The sequence below is a fragment of the Pungitius pungitius genome, chromosome 20 (assembly GCF_949316345.1).
Source record: "Pungitius pungitius chromosome 20, fPunPun2.1, whole genome shotgun sequence".
Taxonomy (NCBI): Eukaryota; Metazoa; Chordata; class Actinopteri; order Perciformes; family Gasterosteidae; genus Pungitius; species Pungitius pungitius.
The window spans coordinates 8,381,449-8,404,128 of NC_084919.1; the positions used below are offsets into that span (position 1 = coordinate 8,381,449).

The 22,680-nt window shown below is 44.6% G+C and overlaps 2 protein-coding genes across 5 annotated transcripts in view; both read left to right on the plus strand.

The window, feature by feature from the left end:
- Positions 1-571: 571 nt before the first annotated feature.
- Positions 572-6,230, plus strand: acbd3 (acyl-Coenzyme A binding domain containing 3). 2 transcript variants are annotated; one of them, XM_037449768.2, is made up of 8 exons: positions 572-896; positions 1,997-2,138; positions 2,462-2,602; positions 2,718-2,876; positions 3,106-3,280; positions 3,444-3,684; positions 4,510-4,797; positions 5,340-6,230. In XM_037449768.2, exons 1-8 carry the CDS (start codon positions 629-631, stop codon positions 5,552-5,554), a joined length of 1,629 nt encoding a protein of 542 aa, XP_037305665.2. In that variant the 5' UTR covers positions 572-628; the 3' UTR covers positions 5,555-6,230. The 2 variants fall into 2 exon arrangements, with proteins under 2 accessions (XP_037305665.2, XP_037305666.2); XM_037449769.2 differs by having other exon boundaries at positions 4,513-4,797.
- A 1,654-nt stretch (positions 6,231-7,884) lies between these two features.
- The window catches only part of nhsl1b (NHS-like 1b), a 73,656-nt gene continuing 58,860 nt past the window's right edge, over positions 7,885-22,680 (plus strand). For all 3 annotated transcript variants that reach the window (XM_037449755.2, XM_037449756.2, XM_037449759.2), the window contains exon 1: positions 7,885-9,459. In XM_037449755.2, the coding sequence (XP_037305652.2) occupies positions 9,141-9,459 (319 nt within the window). In that variant the 5' untranslated portion in view covers positions 7,885-9,140. The remainder of the gene's footprint in view (positions 9,460-22,680) is intronic.

Consider the following 22,680-nt stretch of genomic DNA (forward strand, 5'->3'; position numbering starts at 1 on the left):
TGGGAGGATTGTATTTCCTGTTAAAATGATTTAGATGTATGAGAATCCATCTACACCCATTCCACAGAGAGTATATTAGAGGTATGGTTTTAATATTCTATTAATTTATTATAGTTCTCTGTATTTACCTGAGTGCAAGACAACTATCCAATCATGTAACAAAAAGAGAGAATAAATTATATTTTTTCAATCTTCTTTTGATTACGTAATAACTATGGGGCTTTTTAAATTTAAATTAGCTCTTAATACATAAATACTATACAAAAAATAAGAATCGTAAAATAACAAATTTGAATTTTTTATTGTAGCGCTATTATTTTGCAGTTTATTTTTTATAACTAGAAGCAGTAACATCAAATATCAACATTGAAAAAGTGACCACAGCGTTGTGAATCTTTGCTGATTAAAATAATGTTAATTACAAATTACATTGCTATGTTTGTCTTGTATTTGGAATACATGTAAACTAGTTCAGTTCCCCGTATAGAAGAAATTTAAAATATATGTAAATATATTTCGCTTCTCGGTTAAAGCGTCGTCATTATTTACATGGAAGAAAAAAATCTCCCGGAACTTCCGCCAAATTTAAACGGAAGTAGGTACGTGGCCGCTTCAACTGACAGTCTACATGATGGCGACAGAGGTTCAGAGCGGCGACCTCGACAGTGCTACTTCCAGCCGGCTCGAAGTTTCCATCGATGGCCTCACCCTCAGCCCGGACCCGGAGGGCGAGCAGACCCAGCTCGAAGAGCCGCGGCCCGAACCCGGGGAACCCGACACCGACACGTCGGGTGCCGCGGGGGGCGAAGATGGAGAGACTGCTAAATCCGCGATAGAGAGGAAATGGGGCTTTCCTTTGCTGGAGCTCTACGGAATGGGCCTTAAATTTTTCAAAGGTATTTTAGCTTGTGTCCAAACCTCACACATCCGACCGACAAGAAGCGGCTATGGTTCGCGTTAAGAGACGCGAGACGACTCCGCTCGCTGGTCGAGGTTAGCCGCTTGCTAACGTTAGCTTGCAACGTTAGCTGTCACCGCCTCGGCTGCTGCTGTCAGCTCCCGAACGTTATATTAGCTTCGATGCTAACGAGTAGCCAACGGTGCTAACAGCCTGCTAGCTGCTCGTTAAAGGGTGAAATGAGCGCTGCACCTCCATAGCATCACTTTGCAGGGTGTTATCCACATTCCGTTGTCGGGGTCAGGAAGAATATCCTGGCTTGGCGTGGCGTGCAACTGCTCCCATCAACTAATGCAGTCATGATCTATGAGCTGTCTAATCTAACCCGGTGGTGTCTCGCAGTGATTTGTTTTTTTTGTAGCTTGAACACGCCCTGCTAGCTCGCACTTCATCTGCCTACACAGATTCCTCTGTGATGAGTCGACTGACCGGCTCTCATTGTGCTGCAGCAGTGAGTCTGCGCTGAGAATACCGGTCCGTTGTCTCCGATCGACGTGCTTTAAAACCGGGGCTTGTTGCACTTACGGGGCTGTGTTTTACAGCCCAACTTCCTGCTCGTAACCATAAGCCACTCCCAGTGCTGCCATTCCAACAGGAAATCCAATAAACATCCTGGACACATCCTGATCCCCTCTTGGAATCTGTGCATTTGCTCTGTTCTTGGAGCAAAGCGCTTGGGATGACTGTGCAAACCGGTCTGGGCCTGGTCGCCACTATGTGTTCTAATCTGTGCTTTTTGTATTTTAACTGCACATGTGTAGTAGGTTAGGGTTCGATCTTCAGTAACTTGTTTTGTACAGAATCCGGTCCTTGCCTCAGCTTAAGTTAATGTTTCAATGGGAATTAACACACCTCGCCATGATCTTATTAAGTTAGTAACAAAAGAATACTATAGGCTGTATACTTCTACTGTTACTACTACGTTACACTACAACACAGGGGTGTGTCACAGTATTTACAAGCACGTTTCAATGTTGAACTTAAAAAAAAAAAAATGCAATGACTGCAGACACACTGCTTCCTCATTGCTGCTCTCAGATAAAGATGGAAAGGCCTTCCACCCGACCTATGAGGAGAAGCTTCGCCTGGTGGCTCTGCACAAACAGGTGTTACTGGGGCCTTATAATCCTGATGCTTCACCAGAGGTCGGCTTCTTTGATGTCCTGGGCAACGACCGCAGGTAACCCAACCCAAGATCTCTGTATGTGTGTGCCAGAGGGCATGAATATTCCAGCAATTTAATGTGTCCTTTTAGTCCAGTAAACACTTTGCTCTGAAATTAAAAATGCATAAAAATAGCTTGTTGGCCGGACACAAACACTTTCTGTATTTCAGACCTTATGTTTTGGAAGCAACAATGTTTGTTACAACTGCTACCAGTACTTTTAAAATAACACTCGAACACATGTTTTGATATTTTATATCAATAACATTGGCATCTAAAAGTGGCGTTGTGCTTGACAACCGAGCCCAGTTTGCCTCACCTCTGTTCTCACTGTGCAGGAAAGAGTGGGCCTCCTTGGGTAACCTGGACAAGGAGGAGGCCATGGTGGAGTTTGTCAAGTTGCTGAACAAGTGCTGTAACCTCTTTGCTCCCTACATAACTTCTCACAAGATCGAAAGGGAGGAGCAGGAGAGAAAAAGGTGAGGTGACAATAGTTAAATTGCAAACAATTTTTTTTTCTTCTAGTGGCGTACGATGCTTTTGAATGATCTTCGTGTAATTTATAACATCTTCCATTACTTTGCTCTTTTCCAGGAAAGAAGAAGAGGAGCGGCAGCGCCTGGAGGAGGAGGAAAGGGAGCGGCAAAGGCAGGAGGAGGAGAGACGGAGGCTCGTGGAGGAGGAAAGGCAGAGGAGAGAGGAAGAGGAAAGGAGAGAGGCAGAGGAGGAGAGGCTACGCATTGAGCAGCAGAAGTATGTGTGTCTCTATCACCGTGTATTTGCACAATGCAAAGTAACTTCGACGTGATCATCACAGTTTCACATTTCTAATCGACAGCAGTGTCTGTGCTCAGATCAGAAAATAACTCTAAATTGGTATTAAAGTCCTGCAATTCTCCACCGTCCACCATTGTCTTCTCTCGGTTTCCTGCTGTTCCTTCCTCACCAAATCTGCTCCCGTGTCCTTTACTCCTCCCCCCAGACAACAGATTATGGCGGCGCTGAATGCTCAGACAGCGGTGCAGTTCCAGCAATACGCTGCTCAGCAGTACCCCAACAGCCCGGAGCAACAGCTGGGCCTCATCCGTCAGCTCCAGGAGCAGCACTACCAGCAGTACATGCAGCAGCTCTACCAGGTGCAGCTGGCCCAGCAACAGGTAGCATGTCATTACTAGCAGAGGGATACACGTTGATGGACTTTGTTTTAATAGTTTGCAGTTAATGGGGAGGATCAGGTGTTTGCAACATAAAAGTAATTTTAATGTCCCCAGTTTGGATTTCAATGTCTCGACTCGGCTGCGTCTTCCTTTTTCGCCGCAGGCGGCCTTACAGAAGCAGCAGATGCAGGCGGATTCGATGGTGCAGGGCACCCTGGAGCCCGGTGGCTTCGGCGGCGGCGAACTGATCCCCGCCTCAGCCGCAGGGCTGATGTATGCGGCCTCACCGCCTGCCAGCGAGGAAGCCCCGACAGTCAATGGAGGCCATTCGGACTCGTACTCGGAGAGCATGGACAGGGAGCCTGAGCCGGCAGAGGAGGTCTCGGAAAACGGGCCTTTATTAGGTTTGTGGGCCTTGGATGTTCCTCATTTAAAGCCCTTAAACCATCCGAGTAGACTTCATGGAGAAAGTAATCTACAGAATCGTATCTTTCCTCATTGGGCAGCTAAAGGCTACAGAGTATATAAAGCAGGGCTTTATTCCAAACTGGAAACCTGTTTTGAACCAAGTGATTCATGACTGTATGCTGGTTTAGGTCTGATCCAACCACACGTTCTGCTTGTAAAAGAGTAAACAATCATACCAGAGGTGAATAAGGCCTCAGTGTGATTCATACACCCTGAGCCAAATTATTCACTGGCTGCCCACTTTAAAAAAGAAAAAACGTTTGCAGGATAAATTGATGGACAGCTGCAAAACATATTTATACCGTACGTGGAATGTGATAGTGGTAAATTATACAGATCTTATTTTTTTTTTTAAATGTATACAACAAGTCACTAATATATATATATATATATATATATATATATATATATATATATATATATATATATATATATATATATATATATATATATATATACACACACACATTTCCTCTAACAATTTCATATACAAAGGAAAGGTTTGCAAATTCTGTACAAAAAAATTCTGAAGCCCTTTGAGGCAAACCTGTGATTTGTCCAGATTAAACCGAATCAAACGGTGATGGAAATATCACAAAGTGGACGTACATGGCAAGCTAAGAATGCCATAAAAACTAAATTAAATGCATTACTCTCTTCAGAAGGATGTGTGTGATGATAGGGAATACTAAGTTTATTTTAGTGTAAGTGAAAAACTGAATCAGCAGATTGTTAGAAGTCTCTTATCCCTTTGTTTGCAGCAGACTCTCCACCGGTCATAGCGGCTCCCTCCATGTGGACGCGGCCACAGATCAAGGACTTCAAGGAGAAGATCCGGCAGGACGCGGACAGCGTGATCACAGTGGGGCGCGGGGAGGTGGTCACGGTGCGGGTGCCCACCCACGAGGAGGGCGCGTACCTTTTCTGGGAGTTTGCCACGGACTATTACGACATCGGCTTCGGCGTGTTCTTCGAGTGGACGGACGCAGCCTCCGCTGCAGTCAGCGTGCACGTGTCGGAGTCCAGCGACGAGGACGAGGAGGAGGAAGGTGAGCTGTGGGTGGGGAGTGTGTGTGTCAAATAAGGCCGCAATCTTTCCCCTTGGAGGCACTCGGATATAAAATGTTAGTGGTGGGTCATCATTTTTATTACTTTTTAGATATTCGATTCAGGGCCATTTGCTGTTACCATGTGAAGCACATGCTCAGTTAGTCATGGTGGTGCTTTATTTCCGTCTTTGCCACCGATGCTGCTTTATGTAGGAATGTCTGTTTTAGTGACATATTTCTGCCTCTTGACTCATCCGCCCATGTAGATTTTTTTTTTTTAGTGGTTTCCCACTTGCGCCTTTTTGCAACTGTGGGGGATGGTGGCGCATGGAGTAGTGTGATGCGCTGGGAGCCGCAAGGTTAGCGGTTTCAAGCCCGGCTGCCCCATGTGCCATGTCGATGTGTCCCTGAGCAAGACTCCTAACCCCTAGTTGCTCCCCAGGCAAAAATGTAACGCGTGGGTTATAATGCAATGTAAGTCGCTTTGGATAAAAGCGTCAGCTAAATGACATGTAATGTAACAATGTCTCCCGTGTCATCAGGTGAGCCTCCCAGCGAGGAGGAGAAGGCCAAGAAGGAGGCGGGGAAGCCTCAGGTGGATGAAATTGTGCCGGTGTACCGGCGGGACTGTCACGAGGAGGTGTACGCCGGCAGCCATCAGTACCCGGGCCGCGGCGTCTACCTGCTCAAGTTCGACAACTCCTATTCACTCTGGCGCTCCAAGAGTGTTTACTACAGAGTCTACTACACCAGATAAGCCTGACTACAGACACAGGGGATCCAAGGAGTGTGTATGTGTGTCCAGATATACGTATATACGTGTGTGTGTGTCCAGATATACGTATATACGTGTGTGTGTGTGTTTGAAGGAAAAAGTGATACCAGGTCTATTCTGGACAAAACCACCAGAGGGCGACAAAGAGACTCTTTGGAAGCCCTAGTTTGGAGACTGGACTAATACGTGTGTGTGTGTGAGTGTGTGTATCTAAGATATCCCATGCTAGTGTGTGTCATGGAGCCCTTTCTACTTTTTTTTCATCACCTGTCCTCGCTGCGCCCCCGTAGACAAAGCTGCAGGGCTTCGATCTCTCTCTCTCGTATTGTTTCGATCACTTCTCGCCCCCGGGCTCCTCTTCAGTCGCCACTGCAACTCTGCACTGTCTAACGTGGCTTGTGGCTACTTCTGCACCGGGTGACGCTTTTGTGACCGTGTTAGTCGGAAGTCTGGGAAGTCCAGCCCTCTTTGAGAGCCACGTTTCATGTTTGGTGGCAATCGATCGTTGTTTATCCCAGAAGAACACAGACAATGTTGGATTATAGTTATATTGCAAATGTGTGTCATGACACTATGCCTTTTCCACAAAGAGCCTTTGGTCTTTGCTGAGTCTCTACACACACACACACACACACACACACACACGCGCACACGCACACACACTTAAAAACCACAATAGTACACAAACTTGATATTTTTTGTTGTCCAACATGAGTCTGTTGTTCTTCTCCCTGGCCACCCTTAATAAGTTAAGATCTGAACTCTCAAAAACTATACATTTGCGCTTTTATTTTTTGATGCATTCTGATTGACAGAATGCATCAGGAGTATAGTTTTATTTAAGAGGTATGAAGGACAGGTAAGAAGTCGTCATTCCATCCTTTAAAGTGTTATGGGAGCGAGTCTAGAGTAACATCCATAAGGAAAGATGGACTATCTGGCTTTACATTTGTTCTTCCTTTCTCCTCCTCTGTGTCTATTTCCACATGACTGATTACATCAAATCATTAACTGTATTTGCTCATCAATTTGTCATGATAGGATCAAGAAAAAAGGAGTTGGTATTACAGCAACTATTCTATTAATATCGCCCAGGAAGATTTTGTGTTACAACTACACCCAACAATAAATATGTCAGTTTTGGAGGTCAAGGCACACTGTTACATCTCTGCAGCAATTGGAAATCAAAATCTATTACACAAAATGCGGTGTGGCTGTTCAGTTTTATTCTTCCTGGTTAAGATTGACTCAACTTGGCATCTCAAAAAATGATTTGTGAATAAACAGAGGTGACGTAAACTTATTTTAGCGCCTATGGGGACATGGTTGCTTATTAAATCACTTGTTTTCAACTTTTCTAAGTTAATTTGCTAGCATACTTTAGATTCATTCTGTTCAGTTACTTGTGTATTCTTTGGGTACCTACCACAAAGATGCATTACGAGCGATGTGTTTAGTAGACCTTTTGTTTCACTTCATCACTCACAGAGCTGAGTTTTGTACATTTTTGTCTGTCCGCAACTGAACTTTAAAGAGGGAGGTGGAATAACTTGCAAGTTAAGTAACTCTGCAATGTTCTTTGAGTCAGAGTTCCTCATCTTATTTAATAATTAGAGGCCACTCCCATCCATCCAGTGATTTGTGCAACAAAATGTCACTATGGCTTAACTCAGCCGTAAAGTTTAAGAAAGTTCCCAAATGTTCTGATGGGTGATGTTTGTTTTAACGTTGATATTGCTCACCAAATGGTTTGAGTTGACTTGTTTGAGCCTTGTATGTAAATAATTCTATAAAGGAGTTTGTTTGGGTTTTTAGATGTGGAAGAAGGCTATGGTTTTGAGAATCAATGCACTGTAAAAAAAAATGGTGAATGAGATTTATGTATACAATTTTACCCCAAATGAAAGTCCAAAACTCGTATGAAGTATAAAACTGGAATACTCTATTGACATGACAGACAGAAAAGCTCATCTTTTTGTATTGTTTTGACTTGTTTCGATCTCTTATGAGTTAATCTTTTTTGGGGGCATATATTTAATCTTGATTAAACTTATGTTCATCTCTAGAATTGACTAGTTTTCTTTTACTTTTGTTTGGATTTTGATGTTTTATCATTCACTGCCTGAAACGGATAAGCAGCAACGTTGCTCCAGGCCGAGCAACATATTAAAGAAAACCCCGCTGGGCGACAGACGTCATTTAGCTTCAGATGATCGCATTTACAAGCCAAAGGAAGGATACAGGTGTTCGCAAGGTGAGAACATGTGAGAACACTGATAAAGTTCATGGGAAAACGGACCCAGATTATCTAGTTCCTCTCCCCCCTGGTGAGGAATGTGTCGTCCTCCTGCTGCCCTGCTGTCTAACACGTTTAGTGCTGAGGTAAGTTCAAATGCGGATGTTACTCGACGTGTAACCGGATGATGTGGTAAATAAAGGTCAGTATTTGGAGTAATGTTAAAACTTTTTGCTGACGAGCAGGAGATGAATTTTAAGATGTGGAAGTTGCAGCAGGCCTACCAGTCCAAAGACGGGACACAAAAGTGAAGAAAATAAGTAAAGTTTTCCCGTCTGGATTTCTTTAACAGTATACCCACATGCAGCTCAAGAGTCGTTAGATTTACAGCAATACAACCCAGGATTTGTTTGGCTTTGCTGTGATTTCACTCTTAACCTGTCTACAATCTGAAAGACCCACATAGGACTGAGTTAGTTAGCGTTAGCATAGACTTAAGCTAAAGCTAGCCATGTCAACTGAAATATTAAAATAAGAGGTCATTTTGTTATCCTCTTGTCTTTAATGTAACGTTACATGGTTAATTTCACTATACTGCAACGTTGCGAAAGGAAATAACTGTTGTAGTCACACATTCTGTATTATTGTAAGGGTACTCTAAAATATGGTTATTGCTAGCATACATATGATAGGCTTTCATTAGTTCAGACGGCATTTAACGTTAACGTTAATTTCCGTATAATTATGAGATTGTTTATGGAAAGACAGCTGATAAATCCAGCAAGAATATAATTAATTTAATCAAGACATTGTGCTTCATGAAGAATGAATTGGTTAAACAGTAACTTTAACCCCCAACTGTGACTTATTGTAATGTTTGAAGCCCAAGTCCCTCGTTCTACTTGGAGGAGTACTCCGCTCCAGGTTTTCCATCAGACCGCTGAGCTGACTTCGATGGGCGGCAGGTAAAGTCTCCCCTGAATATCTGGCTCCGGTTCCAGTTGCTACAGGTGGCTGCAGTATTTTCCGGGCTTTCATCGATACTTTCCCTCTACTTTTCCTTGTTTTTTTTCTTCTTCTTTTTCTCCCCAGCCTGCACTCTGTCTGGTTGAATTTGAATAGACTTTGGGAGGCAACGTCTCCAGCGTACAGCAGCAAACTCTCACGCTTTGAAAAACAAAAAAATATGGCGGGATTGAAGGATAACGCTGCCTCGCGAATAGTAGCAGCCAAAGGACGTTGATGCGTCTTGGATTCGTTTATTTTTATTTTTTAAAGCTTATTGCGTGAACAGTTTTCGGTCCCGCTGGAATTTACTGGTCTGAAATAAATATGCCCTTTCCCCAGAGGACCATCGAGCCGCGGCGTGTTGGTAGGTTATCGGCGAGAGATGGCTGGATACAGAGAGAAGAAACCGGGAGACGCAAACTGCGAAAACCCGTGTTGTTCTCGTCCCTGGACGAGGTCTGCTGTCACACGTTGACCAACATAATCCACCAACTTTCCGACCTTTCTCGACATGCCGGCGACATCTTCCTGGCCATCGAGGTGGAGGCGGGGATGGTGTTCAGGAGATCCTGCAGGATCCAGGGGAGGCTGCAAAAGCTGCAAGTTGAAGTCGCTCAACTGGATGCCAAGAAGACTCAAATCCGTGAGTTTAGCGGCGGCTTCTAAATCACATGTAAATCCGCAGTGTGAGAGCTAGAATGCGGATCTACAGATCTGGCCCCATAGCCAGATAATGACGTTGTGGGTGAACCAGAATCACTATGAACTTCTGAATGGGACACATAGATGCGTGATGTAAATATTGATTAGTTTTTCAGACAGAAATAGGTGTCACATCGTGTCCATTGAAAGCCAGGACTGCGGGACTGGTGACACATGGCTGTGTGTTGAAGCAGACTTATGTTAATAAGGCTGTTGCGTCCCGTCAGAAGTGATGGATTCCATCTCAACGGACTCGCCATCTGTGTTGCGCTCTTCAAAGGCCACAGAGATCACAGGAGGCCTCACCCCCCCCCCCCCCCCCTGACCCTCTTCCACACACACATTCATGCTTGCTGTTTTATGCTCGTAAACAAAGTTGGTCAACTGAAAGATAAATGGAAAATCAATCCCCTTTTTGCTCCCCCATGTGTTGACTTTTGTGGGTTTGTGATTTGTTTTGCTGCCCTCCTGTAGTCACACGCTGGTTGTGTATTAACTCGGGCTACGGTCCTCCAGCGTAGCCTGAGTTAATCCCAGCGTCGTAAAGACTGCGAGATTAGCCCGACGTTCGGTCTGCCCTGATAGTAGAGCCTTTTAAGTGAGTACATGCTCCCCTTTTTAATGGTAGTTCCATGGTACTCTGTAAACTTGTTTGCCTCTGAAAAATGTTGCACAGTAGGATTCAGAAGACGAGCCCACATTGTTCTGAACATTGGTGACGGAAGAGGATTTGATTCTTGAGTCACACGTTTTGGTTCCCTTTTTACTGTCCCCACTCCCATCTTTTCACTCCGCCTTTTTCTGACTGTGACACACACACACACACACACACACACACACACACACACAAAGGTTCACAAACTGGTTGCAGGGAAACTATAAGTTCCCAGACACAAGTACATGTGATGTGTGATGAGCAATCCATTGAACAAACCACACCCACACACATGAACACAGACTTATACCCCATCCCGCTATGTGACAGCTACCAGACGTTCGACTAATCTGTCGTGGTGCGGTTGGACTGCTCCTAGTATCTGTACCTGCTGACGCTCTGATGGCAGTCCTAGCCGGGGTTGGGAGTTCCTTTTTACATAGAAGCCAATTAAGTAATTCACTCAGTCAATGTAGGTGTGAGAGAGAAGACTGGAATGCGGTGTGTTGCGTGGCTATCTGTGGATGCCATCTCCCCAAGGCCAGCAGTGCCACAGATTCATTACAACACATGTATGCTTGACTGTTTCAACACACACACACCTGTCTGTCAAGAATGCCATTAGAAGACCCCAGCGCCCCCCCCCCCCCCCCTCCCACACACACGCACACACACAGCGTTACTCGAGAATTTGAATGTGTCATAACATAGAACAGCTGGCGCCGTTGCTTTGAACTGGTATTCAGATGAAAGTTAATGTGTAATGGTAGAATGTCATGCTGCTGTGCAGCACTGCGTCTGTGTTTACGTCCGATATGTGTTTTAACTTCAACTTTGAGACCTCATCACACATTGCCGTTACTTTTCTTTAGGTCCGGTAAACTACTGTATTACATAATGATTTAATTGTGACCGGTCACTCTTTGGTCTTCAACTACTGTGGGTTAGGATTCCTTCTATGACCTCAGGTCAGAGATGGATCGTGTTACTGGTAAGGGGCAGCAAAAAGGGCCCCCCGTATGCTGGGAAGACTGACATTGAGGGAAGGGCGTAGTGAGTGAGTAAGTGTGTGTGTGTTTAGTGTCTCTGGTCTTGTTTGTCTGCCTGTGCAGTCAAAGCAATCATCAGTTGCAGTTTAAACAGGAACACGATAGGCTAATGTGTGTATTTTGACCGTCTCATGCCTTTTTGTTAATCCATTTGTGCCGAAGTCCCGCTCGGCAGGTCAGAGGTCATTCTGTCCAGCCTCTGAGGGGAACAGAGTCAAGAGTTTAGATAAAGTCTAGTTTAGTATCCTGCTTCTGGTTGACAAGAGTGTGTTAACTACACTGTTTAGTCGACAGTGTAGTTATTAAGAAACCGTGTCTAATGCATGTCACAATGTACGGGGTAGGCAGTCGGAGTCGGAGATCTAACACGATAACCAGATCATTTTTGTAGTAGCATTTGCTGTAGCTCATCAGTGAATTTCCCATAGTTTTATGTAACATTCAGATGTTTTGGGTTGTAGCAAAAATATGTTTTATACTGTTGGAGACATTTTTGATTGCCAAATAACAATCCAAGACCTCCAACTTTTGATTGATGACCAATGTTTTCACTACATTTCTCTCAGTTGTCATCTTTTGTCTGGGAGAGCCCAAAAGTTTTACATACTAACTTTTAAGAAGATTTTTCCTTTTTAATAAATATTAGACACAGTCTCCCCCGCTAAATATAGTACCGGGTCGAATAGGGAGTAAGCTATTTCCATATTAAAAGTAGGTCAAACTAGTGAAGGTTAATTGGAGTTGGATGAGACTTAACAAGCCTCTATGTCACATATTTCGATGCCTTCTAGCTACCTGCTATGGGGGGCTCAATGTCCTGCTAATGTCCACAGTAAATCTTTGTCTCATAAAGACACGCATGCAGACCCCCAAACATTCCTCTCTCCAGTCATTTATTAATAGACCTGTCTTTCATCTGCAGTGTGCATTATCTTTAGTGTGTTGAGATGGTCAAGAGCTTCTCAAGGGTGGGTGGGTGGGGGTGTGTGTGTGTGTGTGTGGACACTCTCACACTCGGCTTGTATGACGTTGGACATATTTCGGCTAAGACTTGGACCACACCGGCCATGTTTATGCATAAACAATTCTATTCAGCGATGACTATAACGACAGTAAGAACCATAGCGCTCAAATGAAATCCTTATCACATGACAAAGACCAACTGCCACGGCGAAATCAACTAATTGCTGTTTATGTTTTTTTTTTAACCATCTGTTTGTTTCTCACACACATTGAGGCCCACGTCGTCCTGTTCCCACCTCTATTCCCAGTCGCCACTATTCAACTCGGGCCCGCCGTGGTGCCCTCCATTCATGGAAAGCGAGCAGTCATCACACAGCCAGAATGCACAAGTCAGTTCCCACAGGGCTCCTTCCAGCGAGGGGACAGCCTGGCAAGCGGTGTTCTTAAACCCGTCTCGCCTGTTTGTGTATGTGCACTTGCATAACGCATGCTTTTTTTCTCCTTCAGTCTATTAGTTACCGCCATGTGTAGTGTCTCAACTCCAGTTCCCCCGCTTAGAAGAACTAAATCTGTCAAAGACTTCTCTGCTCTTGATGGCAATTAAGTTAATAAGAAATCGTCTAAATGTAGAGGTGTGTGCGTGTCTGCTGAAACAATCAGAAAGTATGACCTACATATCCACAATAGTATGATTTTAGACATGGCTGTCCGTTTTCACCCACTCAGAAGAGCCTGATTCAGCACTTGTGAGTCGCCAGTTGTGGGTACTACAGAGTAATTTGTGGTTTAACCCGCCGGCGGCGAGATGAGCAACATTTACCTCCCACTCCGGTGGCCTCTGTTCAGAGGATTCAGAGATGAGATGGCAATTCTTCTGGTCCAAACTATTTCCTACTTATCGGATTGTTAATTAAGATGTCAACTCTACAGCTTTGCTCGTCCTAGCAATTTAGAGTTTTAAAGATTTAATAGCTAGATTGGATCGTATGTATTGCAATTAGCAATTGAATGTAACTGAATTCCTTGTAAAAAAAAAAGAACAGATAACCACAATGATCTCTCCTGTCCCCAGTCCTCATTTCAGATATCCAGATGTTTATTCTATGGGAAACGATGACCGTGTAGGCATCTGAAATGCATCACAAGTTATCAGCAAGTTGTTGGCATTTAGGGAACCGTGAAGTTGAGTTTTGCTCCCGATGTTACACAACTGCGGCTTTGGCGAAAATGTATGACAAATAGCCGAAGTTCAGGGTTCAGGATCAATAGCATTTCCACTAGAGCGCCAGACCAAGGGGCCCGAGACCCAAGTCTCCTGAGAATGGATGAGCCCGTGCCCTGCTCTTTTCCCCAAAGGCAAATAAAAAAACGACGAAATACGCCTCGAGGGAGGTTGTATATTCTCATGCAACGTCTGACAGTGTCTGTGCACATGACGTTTCAGCATATTCCATCGTCGGTCACTCCCATTGTTGCCTCAGACTTTCCTCTCTCCCCTTTCTCTTACTCCCTGTCCTGTTTCTCTCCCTTTCTCTCTTCCTGTTGTTTTCATATGGCTTCCAGACCTTTCCTCTCTCCGTCCATCCTCTGCACTTTGATGTCCGGCCTCACACTGTCACAACAAAGACGTGGCCCCTGCTCGCTCTTTGCCTTTCTCGTTGTTCCCTCATATCCGTTTGTCTCTCCCTGTTCTATGTTTCAAAGAACAAGTGTTGGCCAACACAAATCCTGCCCGGGGCCACTCAAAGAGCGACAGTCTGCAGCTGCTTATGACCGAGAGGTGTAGCAGAAGAAAAAAACCGAGACAATACCAGAGATTAAATGCATCCTGTGTAATATTCGGGGGGATGTGAGACGGGGCGTGCAGACAGACACACAGTGCGTAATGACACACTGCAGCAGGTGGGAGCTCTTCTTACGGGAGCGTGAAGGTTATTGTTATGCCACGTCCTCCCCTCACTGCACTCGAGGCCTGGTAAACACACAGCGGTCACACTCAGATGCACACGGATATACAGTCTGACTCCATGAGCACCGCGGTGAAATAAACGGGCATTTTCTAAACTGCAGCGAGCCGGGGCTTATCTCGTGATGGCTAAATGTAATCAGCAAACATTGAATTTAGGAAGAAACTGAAGACTTTCATTGAAAAAGTAGCAGGGGCAACATGACAGAAGGGGGCGGAGCTGCCGCTAAGTTTGTGTTTCCCCACAGCGGTTTGTTGGCTCTTTTTGAGCACATTTTAAACATGGAGTTTCTTCAGCTGAATCAACAAGCTGATCAACAAGTGCGATGTAAGGTTTAGTCTTAGGAAAAAAGACACAATGTCTAATATTTAGGAGATCTCATAGAATGTGTTTATTCTTATGTCTTAACGTCTTGTCAAGCTGCTGGAAAAGTCCCCGATTTCAGTCATAGTTAACATTATGTCACAGTCGAGAGTGTCAGACACCTGTCTATTGTTCCCTCAGAGACGCACACTCAAGCTCTTTTTAATATCTTTTCACACTCAGTCCAGTAATTGGCAGTATTGAGGGATATTCAAGATTATTTAAGTTTCATTTTCAAACCGCCGTGCCGCCAGTGTGTTTTGGTTCCAAGGAAGGCAGCGTAATCTGCTCTCGGAGCGGCTCGTGTGCTCCTTTTTGTCGACCTGGGTGATCATATCTACTCTGTACGTGTACCCCGCCCCGTACTGCATAGCTTCCGTGCACAGATACAATACAATCAAAGTGCCCAATGCCTCTAGACCCAAATGAATTAGCACTGGTATGAAGAGAAAAGGCTGTTTTTTAGCTGTAGTCGTTGGCCCAGGTGTTGGGAGTCTTTGACTTAGCTTGGATCGTCTTGATTTAAACTACAAACTAAATATCACACTTCTTCCTGACAAGTTTTTTGACTTTATTCCTGTCTTTCAACAACCAACTCATTCACGAGGCCTGCCGGTGTCTGTCTCTCTCTTTCTACCAAACAGTCTTTAAGCTTCACGAGACTAAAAATAAGACTTGTCTGTGTTGTTTTAGTTGAGTCTTTCTCAGTCTTACTCTAACTCTCTAATACACCCTTTTATTGCTTTTGCTTCAGTTATATTCAATGCAACTAATCAAGAGTGTCACGACGCGATGACGTAATACTTAATATCAAGGGGATTTATTTGCTCTGCTAATTTATCTCAACAAATAAGCCACTCAGCGTCCATCGCACTGCCCGAGAAAGCTGATGTCACTTGAAATATGACTTAATCCATGCAGGAATCCCCATTGACTCCTGAATCTCCTCCTTTTGGCTGTCTGCCTCCTCCCCAGACACCTCATCGTGTGCACGTGCACTGATAAAGTTTCCGTCCGTCCGTAGTTCCCGTGAACAGTACCACTGCTCAGGTAGTTATTTACGTGGCTTGTTCCCCTCTGGGTGAGTTGTGGTGTGGAGGGATGCAAATGTTTGGCCCACGATCTGCTGTCACATGGGTCTGGACAAGCCTAAAGGTACCAACCCCCCCAATTTTAAGCCTCCGGGGGTCTATATAACAAAAACGTGTGTGTGTGTGTGTGTGCCATCTTATAACATTGACATTTCATTATCTTGCGTCATTTAACACAACGCCCTTTACCTTCTACAACACGATGAATTACTGACGTGTCTCTCTCCTGTCTCTGTGAGAATAGGTGCAGAAATCCAAATCGGTGATTTGTACAATCCATAGCCCCTCCATGCTGTACCTTGCTGAACACACGTGCAGACAAAGCTGCAGGTTATTGCAAGTATTTTTGAAGAAGGAGAAAAAGAAGCTCGTGCCCACAAACCTTCACGATCAGACGGGACAATAAGTTGGGAGTATCACACACTCGTATGAAAGTCCGGCATAATGTCTTGGGGGTTTCCCGGCCGTTTTACTGACGTGTGTTGACATGTTCTCTCAGTTGAAACAACGACCTTCTTGTTCTGGTATATTCAAAGGGATTATTTGATTTTAACATTTTTGCTTTTGCAAAAGCAATGAGAGACAAATAAATATGAGACACTGAGCATCACTACTGCAACATCGACAGGAAAGTGCATCACAATTTACCGTTAAACTAATTTGATTTTTGCATCTGTATTGTGTTGTTGCTCAAGTTTAAAAACTCACCCACACAGTAACCCTACATGTATATATGTTAAGAGTAGTGTAGATATCCAGCTGTTTTGTGCAGATGTGCAGGGTTTAAAATAACAACAGAGCACATTTAGAAAGGCCTTCTCATGCCACACAGTGAGAGGGGATTTTCGGAGTCAGTGATGGGGATTTATGAGGAATTTGATTTCATACAGCGACAGAAGGGTTAATCTCCCTAAACCCAGCCGGAGTCTGCGTGCCCATTCCTGTTACTGCCCACTAATGGAGGCAACAGGAGAATGTGGAGCTGAACAGACAATGCATGGTGTCTATTGTTAGTCTTACCTGCTGGTTAATAAGTGTGGGCACATGATACAGATATCTACCATTGCTGATTATTACTCGTGTGAAGGAAGACTTTTTGTGGTTTTCATATCGAAATGAGTCCTTTTTAAGGTTCAGCCGCTGCTGTCGCTGTAATCTTCTCTTCCTGCCTGCGGATTCTTTAATGTCCTGCTTTTCTTTTCACTGCCGACAATGTGTCCCGAGGCGCGTTGCTCGGGTCTCTTCCGTGGCGACGGCGCTGGGATCTGAGTGGTCAAACCGTTTGGTCACAAACTGCATGGCTACCCTCGAGGATGCTGCCGGCTTGTGTATTGACTCAGCTGTGTTTTTGACCTTCTCTTTACGTGTGTGTGTGTGTGTGCTTGAGTTGTTTGACTGGGTGTGTTCCCTCGTCCCCTGGTGTGTTTTCCCCAAGCGGTTTCAGAAGCCCGGACAAGCACGTGGATGCGTTTTATATAATTGATTGAGAATCTGTGGAAAAGCTTTTTGTAGTTATCAAATCACTAAATATTGAAAAGACTGAGTCAAATGTAGTCAAGTTGGGCGGTAAGATGACAAAATATATTCAATGCAAAGACCTCAACTAGTTCTTTTGATCATAGATTAATTTAAATATTTTTTGGAACTAGAAGCTGGAACTGGAGCGATGTGGTGCCGGGTATCAGGTAGCCTTTATTGTTCACCTGTCAGTGGCGTCATCTGAGATGTGGTTGTTGGGGGGCAGTTTCACTCCCTTTGTTGCTGTTCCTGCCTCACAGCGAAAGGCATTTTGTCTTTATTCAAGGTTTGTGTTTCAAGTTCAAGATGTTTTGTGTTGCTTAACTTGATCTGCGTTCTGGTTCCAATTGTTGTACTTCTTTTCCATTAGACCTTTTTATTCATGAATTTATTTATATTCTAGTCCTATCACTTTCCACTCAATGCAATTAACCATCTTAAACTCTCCCACACTCTTAAATATAACTCCTTGTTTTGATCCGGAAACCTAAAATGAGGCCAACGGCAGCAAACGAGGCAGCACCACATGAAAGAAAAAGCCCCTCCTCCTCCCAATTACCCAGTAATGTGCCTCTACTGTCTGCTAGCATCAGGGTAGGTTCCCCCCACCAGAGGCCCCTCCCACTGCTCCTGCCTCGAATGCACCCCTTACCTCCAGGGAAAGACTCGGCCAAGAGGCCCAAAGGTCGTGGAAGGAGAAGGGTGTGTGACAGCAGGTTAATAAGCCCAGTAAGGGCTTGTGGGCCTTTGGGGAGCAGAGGTCCTCTGGGCCCTGCTACCCCGGAGGTCCAGAGACTGGACTGAAACGCCTTTGTTGTGGGAAGACTCGAGCAGCAATGAGTGGTTGGGATGGAAATGTCAGATCCCCTAGGGCTGGAAGGAAAAGAGAAATGCATCAATCTTTCTCTTTTATCAATCATTTATGAATAAGTCTGGTCTTTGTTCTGCGTCCTGCTATCGTCTCCATTTAGTCTTTCATGTTATCTCCTCTTCCACTCGGTCTGTCTTTATAATCCTTTTCTCTTCAACTGCTTCTTTCGTGCATGGATTTTAATAAAGGAAACTCCGCACAGCGACTCAACGCTTTACTGTGGAGTAGCAGAACAAACCTGTCGATGACCTCCTCCCTCCATCAACAGTCTTGACCCCTGTGCAACGAAACTCAAGACCATTTCAAAAGTGGAATTTGTGTGGGAACTTCAGGATGAAATTATGACCCCAAAGAATAGTTGTTGAGTTGGGAGGTACTGAAATTTCACACACACAATTTCACATACATGCTTGTCATGGTAATGACTTTTAAAAGATTCACATTCAATAAGCCGATTCAATACTGGATTCAGTTAAACGTCCGCCTCTTTGCCCTTTTGTTCATTTCCCTTCTTTGGCTTCACTCCCAATCCTCAGTCAGTCTCAGCGTGGTCAGCTCGTTGCATTTCCTCCAACCCCTGCCCATCTTCTCTTCAACCACCTCTTGATTTCACTTTTCATGCGTCGCTTCTGAAAGTGTGTCGTTGAGTCTGACTGCACTGTTCGCGACAAAGAAGAAAACAGAGGCTGATTTCCTTTGGCAGTACAGCACAGTTAAACAAACAAACAAACACACACACACAGATCGCTCACCAGTTTTTAGCCCTCCCAGCCAGCTGACCATTCTGTACAGTCACAACTTGGCAGCTCGATAGAGGTAGAGCAGACAGACAGACAGAGGGAGGGAGCAGAAACGAGAGGATACCCTAGAGGAGGGGAGAAAGAGGATAAAAAAAATAAGAATAGAATAGACAGCTGGGATAAAGTATACACAGGAAGGAAAGAGAAAAAAAAGCATGAGCGAGAGTGAACAAATACGGAGCCAGAGCTCGACCTTTTTACTGTGTCCATGACAGAAAATTATGAAAACATTTGTTAATACTATGGTGACAAAAAAACGTGTCTCCCAATAATACATTTATTTTAGTTTACCCCCCCCCTCTGTTATGGAACATTATGCTATTTGTGGAATAGAATAGATGTTATGCTAATGATTCATTACGCGAGGGGGAAGAATAGTGTGGTCAGGGGGGGTGGGCAGGGTGAAGGGGCAGAGGGTAGTTTATGGTAAACAGACGCTAACAACACAACTGGGTGTCCTAATTGGGCAATGACGTGCGTGTGTGTGTCTTCTGTGTGTTCAAGAGGGAGAAGCGCTCCAAGAAAACAGCTGCGTGCGTGGCTTCTTAAGGCCCGGGGACGTGAGGTCGTAGGGAGCCCCCTCAGCCAGCTAACCAGTCTAAAGACACACAAACACACCCAGTGTCTCCGCACCATATGGGAACCCAACCCCAGTAGGCCTTTCATGTGGTTGTGGTCTGGAGGAGGGACGGGACGGGAGGGGAGGGAGGTGACACACAAGGTCTAAGCAGTCTTCCTCTACCACTCCGCCTCGTCCCATCCCTTTGTTTCATGCTGAAGACTTGCACAAGTCGCGGTAGTTATTTATATTTCATTTTCGTCCGGGTCATGAAGCAACAGAGCGGTTTGTGGTTTGGGCTCAAACCCAATAGTTTCCCCGTTCCCTGCCAAAGTTTGGGGCGTAGAGGGCTTTGGGTGTAGTTGAGCTTTGCCAGATGTCCGCTTAGGCAATTTAAGGTAGCACCCCAATTTTCAGTTTTTGGAAGGTTTTTTCGTCCGCTTCACCAAAGCACTGATGCGTAATACGTGGGATATGCTCCTGGTAGTGCTGGTATTCAATCATGTCTGTTCTATGTTATGACTACTTCTATTAACTGAACATATCCTGAGTGGCTTTTGCCAAGAGGAAAAACTAACCCTCGCTCCCCTTTGTTTTGTGAATCCTGCGTTAATCTTCAAAGTCTGATTTCACACAGATGTGCGACGCTGCTCTTCCCATTTCAGCCGCTCTGCCTCGTTGTTTAATCTCTCCATCACTCGGCTGCACACAGAAGCCCTTTGTATGAGCTCACGTCTACCGGCCATGGCAGCTTGAAATGTACTAACACTATAAGTCACACGAAAATACACACACTCCACCAGTTTTCCTTGTGGGTCACTGGGACACTGAGTGGAATCAGGTCACATATCCATATAAGGTAAACCCATAGTAGATGAATGTTGACGTTAATACCATTGTAGCAAATGTAGTGGTAGATGTCCAAACTTTGCCTCCCTCTTTCTCTCACACACACACACACACACACACACACACACACGATAACTACTTTTTTACTACTACGTTTTGCGATATATTGCACCAAAATTTATTCCGATAAACATTATTGTCATTTTCAGGCCATTTTATGCCACGGATGACAATATTATTATATTCAGAATTATTCAACATTAAAATTGAAATGGGAAAAAAATCCATCCTAAATAAATAAAACAAATTAATAATAAATACACTTTTGTTAGCAAAAAGTGCAAGGTAACAAAAACTAGACAAAGGCACAGATGCATCAACAGGCCTTTTCTGTTGTTTTTCAATTGAGCTTATTCCGAGAAAGGAACACCAACATGGCATCTGTGAGTGTGCGCCATTTTTTTGCTGTCAAGTTTATATTTGCACTGTTGAGAAAAGCCATCTGTAACCGGGGACTGGCTGGAAGACCTCGTTCCAGTTCCAGCTGTACTTGCTGTTGGGATTTAGGTGAGATTTTAGGTTAGTTGTGTTGCCTCTCTTGGTTGGGAAGTCGACATACCGACTCGGCCTAAGGCCAAAATGTTTCCACAGTGGAGCTGAAGAAACCAAATCCATGTGGACTTGTTTATCCCAACTGGCTGTATATGTTGCGAAAACACTTCATAACACAGTGGGTTCACTGAGCCTCCGCTTTCGACAAGAGTGTGAACGTCATGCACGAGGATCATATTCCTCCCCTCAGGTGTGTTTTTGTAAGACCTTTTCTCCGTGTATCTTGTGTCCCCCTCCAGAAAACCCATTTCTGAGTGTTCACAGGCATTGATGGAGAAGAGCTCTCTATTGTGGAAAGCATTAAGACGCACAGCGATCACTGATTCTTTTACTAGCGTATTTGATTAGTTCGCTGCGTGTAGCCGGCTGGTGTCGATGAATCACCAAGGCGACTGGCGGGGTTTTACATTAGTTAGTTAGTAAGTAAGTGGCAGTTATGCATTCTGCGGGATTGTTTTTATGGCACCAAAGGGGTCAAGTTCATGTTTGTCCAACACGGCTTAGCTAATGCCGTTCCTCCCAAAGGAAGATAGGACTTGTCTAAATGTAAAAGGTCGGAGTTGTGGGAAACTCTTCTTCTTACTCTTAAGTATATGTGTATCAGATTTGCCCATTTCTATTAAATGTTGAACACACAGACCGTCCAATGCTCTCACAAAGACTTTAACAAGAGTGTGTGTGGGTGTGGGTGGGTGTGTGTGTGTGTGGTTAGTCACTGTGCCCTGCTACTGTGCTGGTGACATTTACCGATAGGACTCTCCAGCTGTCTTTTCTCTGCCGCGGCCCTCTGCTGACACTGTCCAGACACACACATGCTGCAGGAACAGACACCAAGTGCTGCCTCATGGTGCAGCTACTCTGATTCGCTCCATTGGCATCAGAAATGAGACAAACATGTTCTTGTTTTCGGCGCATGTTTTCATCTGTCTTCACTCTTTTGTGTGTGTGCGTGCGTGCGTGCGCGCGCACGCGTGTTCTATGAAGGCTTGTGTGGTGGGTAATTGTGTTTACGTTCGTCTAATTGAGGGTCTTGACAACTTTTCTCATGGTGTTAATGAGTGTGTGATTGGCATCAAATGCTGAGGAGGGTGAGTGCATGACTTGTGCGTGCAGACACACACACACACGCTCACATACTGACACATACTGTACTGTACAGACTTAGCGTGCGTGCGTGCGCGCTTCACATTTAAAATACGCCCTTGAGAGTAGTTGGCGCACTAAGCCTTTTTTTCAGGTAGGGTGAAGAGGGAAAGGATGTGCCTAAAAAATCAAAAGGAGGAAATCCTTACTGTGTGGAAATGAGTGCAGTTATTGGTAAATGTATTTGATCTTTGTATAGCAGAGCGAAGCCGAGAGGACGTGAGATGAAAGGATGTAGAGGATGGGGTTGTAAAGGAAACGAGAGACGGCCCGGCACGAATAAAGAGCAGAGATATCAAGATGCTGGGACTTTCCCAGATGACACATGTGCACAGTCTTTGTTCAGCATGACTGTAGAAAAGTTGAATGAAACCCCTCTTTTTAACAGGTTAATGTAGTCTCTTTATTGGATTAGGAGGAAAATCTGAAAAAGGGGATCATGATGGCGTATATTTGCATGAAAACTACAACTTGTGAACTCTGTACTGCTGTTTCGTCCTTTCGTACCGTACCTTGTTATTTAAGTTAATCTCCTCTCCCTGCACACTCTACACAACATTAACCATGAATCAACCCTTTTTGTCAGAGATGCATTTCCCAGCATCCTGTTGGAGATGGCGCTGTCAACTCCATCCTGTTCCATTTCCTGTCCCTGTCGCCATCCTCCCAAAACGCCCACAACCCGTGACCATGAACTCAGACTTTTAAGGAAAATGATCTTC

Excerpts from the sequence above, each read along its gene's own strand:
- acbd3 (XM_037449768.2), top strand. The coding sequence starts at position 629 with ATGATGGCGACAGAGGTTCAGAGCGGCGACCTCGACAGTGCTACTTCC. Across the intron at positions 897-1,996 it reads GGGCCTTAAATTTTTCAAAG|ATAAAGATGGAAAGGCCTTC; the intron begins GTATTTTAGCTT and ends TGCTGCTCTCAG. Across the intron at positions 2,139-2,461 it reads GTCCTGGGCAACGACCGCAG|GAAAGAGTGGGCCTCCTTGG; the intron begins GTAACCCAACCC and ends CTCACTGTGCAG.